The 4,300-nt window shown below is 43.1% G+C and overlaps 1 protein-coding gene across 1 annotated transcript; it reads right to left on the bottom strand.

The window, feature by feature from the left end:
* Nucleotides 1-464: 464 nt before the first annotated feature.
* On the bottom strand, nt 465-4,289 carry LOC104399767 (dnaJ homolog subfamily C member 18-like; the record flags this gene model as incomplete). Its single annotated transcript, XM_010014878.1, has 3 exons — nt 465-577; nt 2,762-2,947; nt 4,115-4,289. Coding segments are annotated over 3 exons (474 nt in total), but the record flags the coding sequence as incomplete, so codon positions are not given.
* Nucleotides 4,290-4,300: the final 11 nt, after the last annotated feature.

Below are 4,300 nucleotides of genomic sequence, written 5' to 3'. Positions count from 1 at the left end.
ATGAGCTTTAAGGTTCCTTCCAACACAAACTGTGTATCCCCCACCCATCCTGCCCTGGGCTGGAGGAAGCCTATGCAGCACCTGCACAGAAGTTGTGAGCTAATTTACTGAAGGATTAAATATGCAGTGAGGACAAGCCAGTACTTCCATATGCATTAGCTGTCCACATTTGGACTAACTGTTGTTGGATTACCAAACCATTAGAGCCTGCAAAAACCAAGCACCAGCAAAACACCCAGTGACGGAAACCCCAGGGCCTGTAATCCTATCAATTCAATGTATTTTTAAATTAGCGATTAATAAAAGACCATTTTACTGTTGAAAACATCCATTTTGGCTGCAGCGCTGGAGGACAAACACCAAGTGCTGAGGCATGGGAAGGCCTGTTCTGGCTTCACATGTGTATGTTGACCCCTCTACCCTAGTCAAGTATTTAAGCCCAAGAGATCCCTCCTCCTGGCTACCTGTGGCCTAGTTTCTTCCTCCTCTTGCTCCTGTGTCCATGCTCTTTCATTTCGGTGCCTCCGCGGATAATAGTGCGTGTCTCTGGCTACATTTGAGAACATGTGGATATTTCCTGTCAAAAGAAACCAAGAGAGAGCCATGATGTTCAGCCAGTTGCTGGTACTCACCCCTACTTCTCAGTTTCTAGTTGATTATCCAGGCTTGTACTACACAGCCTGAACTACAGTTGTGAGACCTTAGATTAAGAAGCACAAACACACCTCGGATCTAAAAGTCAAAAGAATATGTTGTTCCAAAAAGTGTACCAGAGAAATTGCAAAGTTCGCCCCAAGTCCATGTTAATTTAAATCAAACTGCAGAAACATGCCACATTTTTTGTTACTCTATCTCATATTTTAATACTGGGTTGGTCCCATTCACTTGCAATGCTGTAGCTTGTGGTGCATCCCCAGGCTGTAAGCAGGAACAGTAATTTGCTTCACCAGGCTCAGGGCATGAATTATGGCTTCCCATAATTACTCAATATGATCTTCTACACTCTTTTCTACTTACTTTTCCTTCAAGCTATTAATAGTTTCACTTAATGATTTTATATTAAGGAAAGAGATTTAAAAAATAGCTTTTCGAGTAACAAAGGAGAACAATTCAGGATTTCCTTTCTTGCACACTGAATGCAGTTGATTTATTTGTAAGAATTCAAAAATGAAGAAAGAATTGCATCTGCTGTTTCAATCTGAAGCCTGAACTTGATTTTATCACCATATGAATGTCTTAATAATGGCTGTGCTCTCCCCTTTTGCATTTCAGAATGTTTTTGTATTAGAGAATGGAAATGTATGGCCTTATCACAACAATAGAAATGTAAATCTATTTTTAAGCCCTGGGAAAGATGTCACATTATTTTATACTCTTATACTGTCCTTTCTCTTCATTTCCCAAAGAATTCTGCAAGAAACCTGTCGGAAGTGACCTTTGCTATTGTGTCAAAACATCTGTTTCCTTGCTTGTTCAAACATTTGTCCAAGGGGCCTGGCATGTTCGCAGGCAGTGCTCCAACAGAGACAACAAACACGGTGGGCTACAAGAAGGAATGTGTCTTTCTTGACAAGAAAGTTTGTTTCTATCATACAACCCTGCTCAGACAGTATTTTATCAAGCTGTGAAAAAACAGAAGCAAGTGTGGGAGGAGAAGAATGACTCCTGCAGGGAGCCTAGAAAAACATTTTCCCAAATTCCTAAGTTTCTCAAAGAATTCCTGCCAGCAGTTTCTTTCCTTTCATGTGCATTTATTTTTTTTTTTAATGAGAAGTTCAACTTGCAGCCTTTACCCACCATAATAAGTCTAAAAGGTGACAAAATTTACAAGTGTTAAAGCATTTTGCTGCCAGGAAGACCGTGAGCTCGCCACACCTTTCAGATTTACTTTTAATCCAAACCTGTATTCCACTGATCTTCCAGTATCTTTGTATTTGTACTACAAATACAAAAGCTGAGGCTGGACTGAGACATGCATGGAGTTACTGCAGGTATGGATCTACTCTTCAGTTACTGGATCCTGCATATCCCGTAACAGCCAGCCTTTCCTGGCAGGCATCACTTTCTCAGCTAAGGGGTTTTCATTTCTTTACAGTATGCAAGCTGCTGCAAGCCAGATGAACTCCTGTGCTTTCCTAGTTACAGGGGTGCTGAGACCACCACACCAGGAGCTGCTGCCATGCATCCTGGAATACAGAAAGGTGTCTCAAGTACAGCACCTTCAGCAAAGACACCTCTGAGCCCTTCCCAGTCACACCTTATTTTACCTCACACCATTGCTGGCTTCTGACAATGGAGGGAATAAAAGCAACAACAAAAAGAAGGGTCTTCAGCTACAGCTGGTATTAAAATGCTGCCTAGTGAAGAATCACACAGCCTAACCCCTTGCCAGACTAAAATGCTCCTACCCCTAATGTGCTGTCAGGAATTTCCAAGAGAGGCTGGGAGGTCTGGAACTTGCCCCAGCAGCAACAGCCATTACTGTGTTGGCAGCTCTCTGTGCTAGAATTCCTGCACAGCAACACTGGGCTTTGACAACACTTTTTGGGGAACAGAGTTGCTAAAATCCTAAGTTTAAAATGTACGTTAAAGGAGCTTTTCCAGGCATAAACACCTAGGAAGGAAGAAATTAGTAAATCCAAAAAGGTTTTTGCTCTTTTCAGATGTAAAATCAACTCTCTGAGCAGCACCAAGAGCACCTGAACTTCCATTATGGCCTAGGGTCAGTTCATCACATTTCAAAAACACTGCAGATACTGACCTGTAGGGAAGTGCCCACCAAAAAACACATTGAATATTTCTTCTGGTGTAATATCTGCTTCAAATTCTGTGTAGTAATTGTAGTGCCTGGGCTGGCCAGTGCTGACATGCTCCTGGTCGCTTCCGAATTCATCGTATCGTAATCGCTTTTCAGGGTTGCTCAGAACTGCAAAAGCATTTCCTATTGCTGGAGAGGGAATTAAAAGAAGTGTTACACAGGTGTATCACGCACTATTTCCAGATCTCAGACTTTTATAAGCAGAGTAGCAAAAAAACCCACACAGGCACAGAAAATTTGTGCTTGACCAAAGATTGAATTACTTTTAAAAGAGTAAAATAAGTGTTACAACACTGGCATTACCTGTGACGGAATTTATTCCCTGCTATCACTGATACCAGGAGAAACACAAAAGTGTTAGAGTATATGGAGAGAGCTGAAGTATTTGTAAAACTGAGGTGAGAGAATCCACTTCAGCCACGAGCCTGAGTGAGGAGGTAACATGCTACCAGATAAGACTAAGCCCTGATGCAGCAGCACACCCCCATATACAGTTAATACAAAGTTAATAACTCCAGAGGCTAATTAAAATGCAGAACGCCATTCCAAGATTTTGTGCCTGGTGACGCTGTACAGCAGATCTATTCCACACTTCATGTCAAACCACCCCAAAGTATTTGGTTCATCATCTTCCTTGACCTTTGACAGAACACGGCTGTAAACAAGTTCATAGCGAAATAGAACCCTAACACAGAAATGTAAAGAAAAGCCCTTCAGAAACTCCTTCTTCTAATAGACTATGAATGGACATCTTACTTTCCTCACGCTGCCTTGCAGGATGTTGCAGGCAGCTGCAACACAGAGAGGGCAAATGATGTCAGTTTACATGCTGTAACATTGTTGACACAGGTCTACATTGCAATGTTACTGAAAAGTCCAGACACAGAACACTGGACTCCAATTTCACATGCTCACATATATATACGTGTGTATATATATATATATAAAGAGTTTATTTATGACACAGAGCAGTTATTGATTACACAACACCACACTCTCCTGCATGGCCAGTAGCATTTCCAAGCATTGTTCTGAGCCTTTTGCAGTACTTAAGAATGAAATTTGGGATACATTCCGTTTTGCTTCCAACAGCAATCTCTATTTTGAGCTTAAAAGGCAAACCTTGCCGAGCAGCAGCAGGATTTTGTGGAGATGTGCAAATCTGCCCGTAACAACGCTGAGCTGTGTGGGCCTGCACGATGCCTTTACATAAGGTGCAGAAGCGGACATGTGGGGAGCCTGCCCTCACTTGCCTCCTGCTCCACGGCTCCCGGACCGGGGCCAGCCCGCCCTCACCTTTGAACGCCTCCGTTGCTCCGGGGGCACGGTTCTTGTCAGGGTGGAATTTGAGGGCCAGTTTGCGGTACGCTCTCTTCAGGTCCTCCTCGCTGGCATCCCTCTCCACCCCCAGGATTTCATAGTAGTTCCGACACCGCTTTATCCTGGGAGCGCACACAGGGTTATCCTCACCGGCCTCTCCCC

The sequence above is a fragment of the Nestor notabilis genome, unplaced genomic scaffold (genome assembly GCF_000696875.1).
Source record: "Nestor notabilis isolate BGI_N333 unplaced genomic scaffold, ASM69687v1 Scaffold23765, whole genome shotgun sequence".
Taxonomy (NCBI): domain Eukaryota; kingdom Metazoa; phylum Chordata; class Aves; order Psittaciformes; family Psittacidae; genus Nestor; species Nestor notabilis.
Note: the sequence above shows the minus strand (reverse complement) of the source record. Positions and strands in the feature narration are given on the sequence as shown.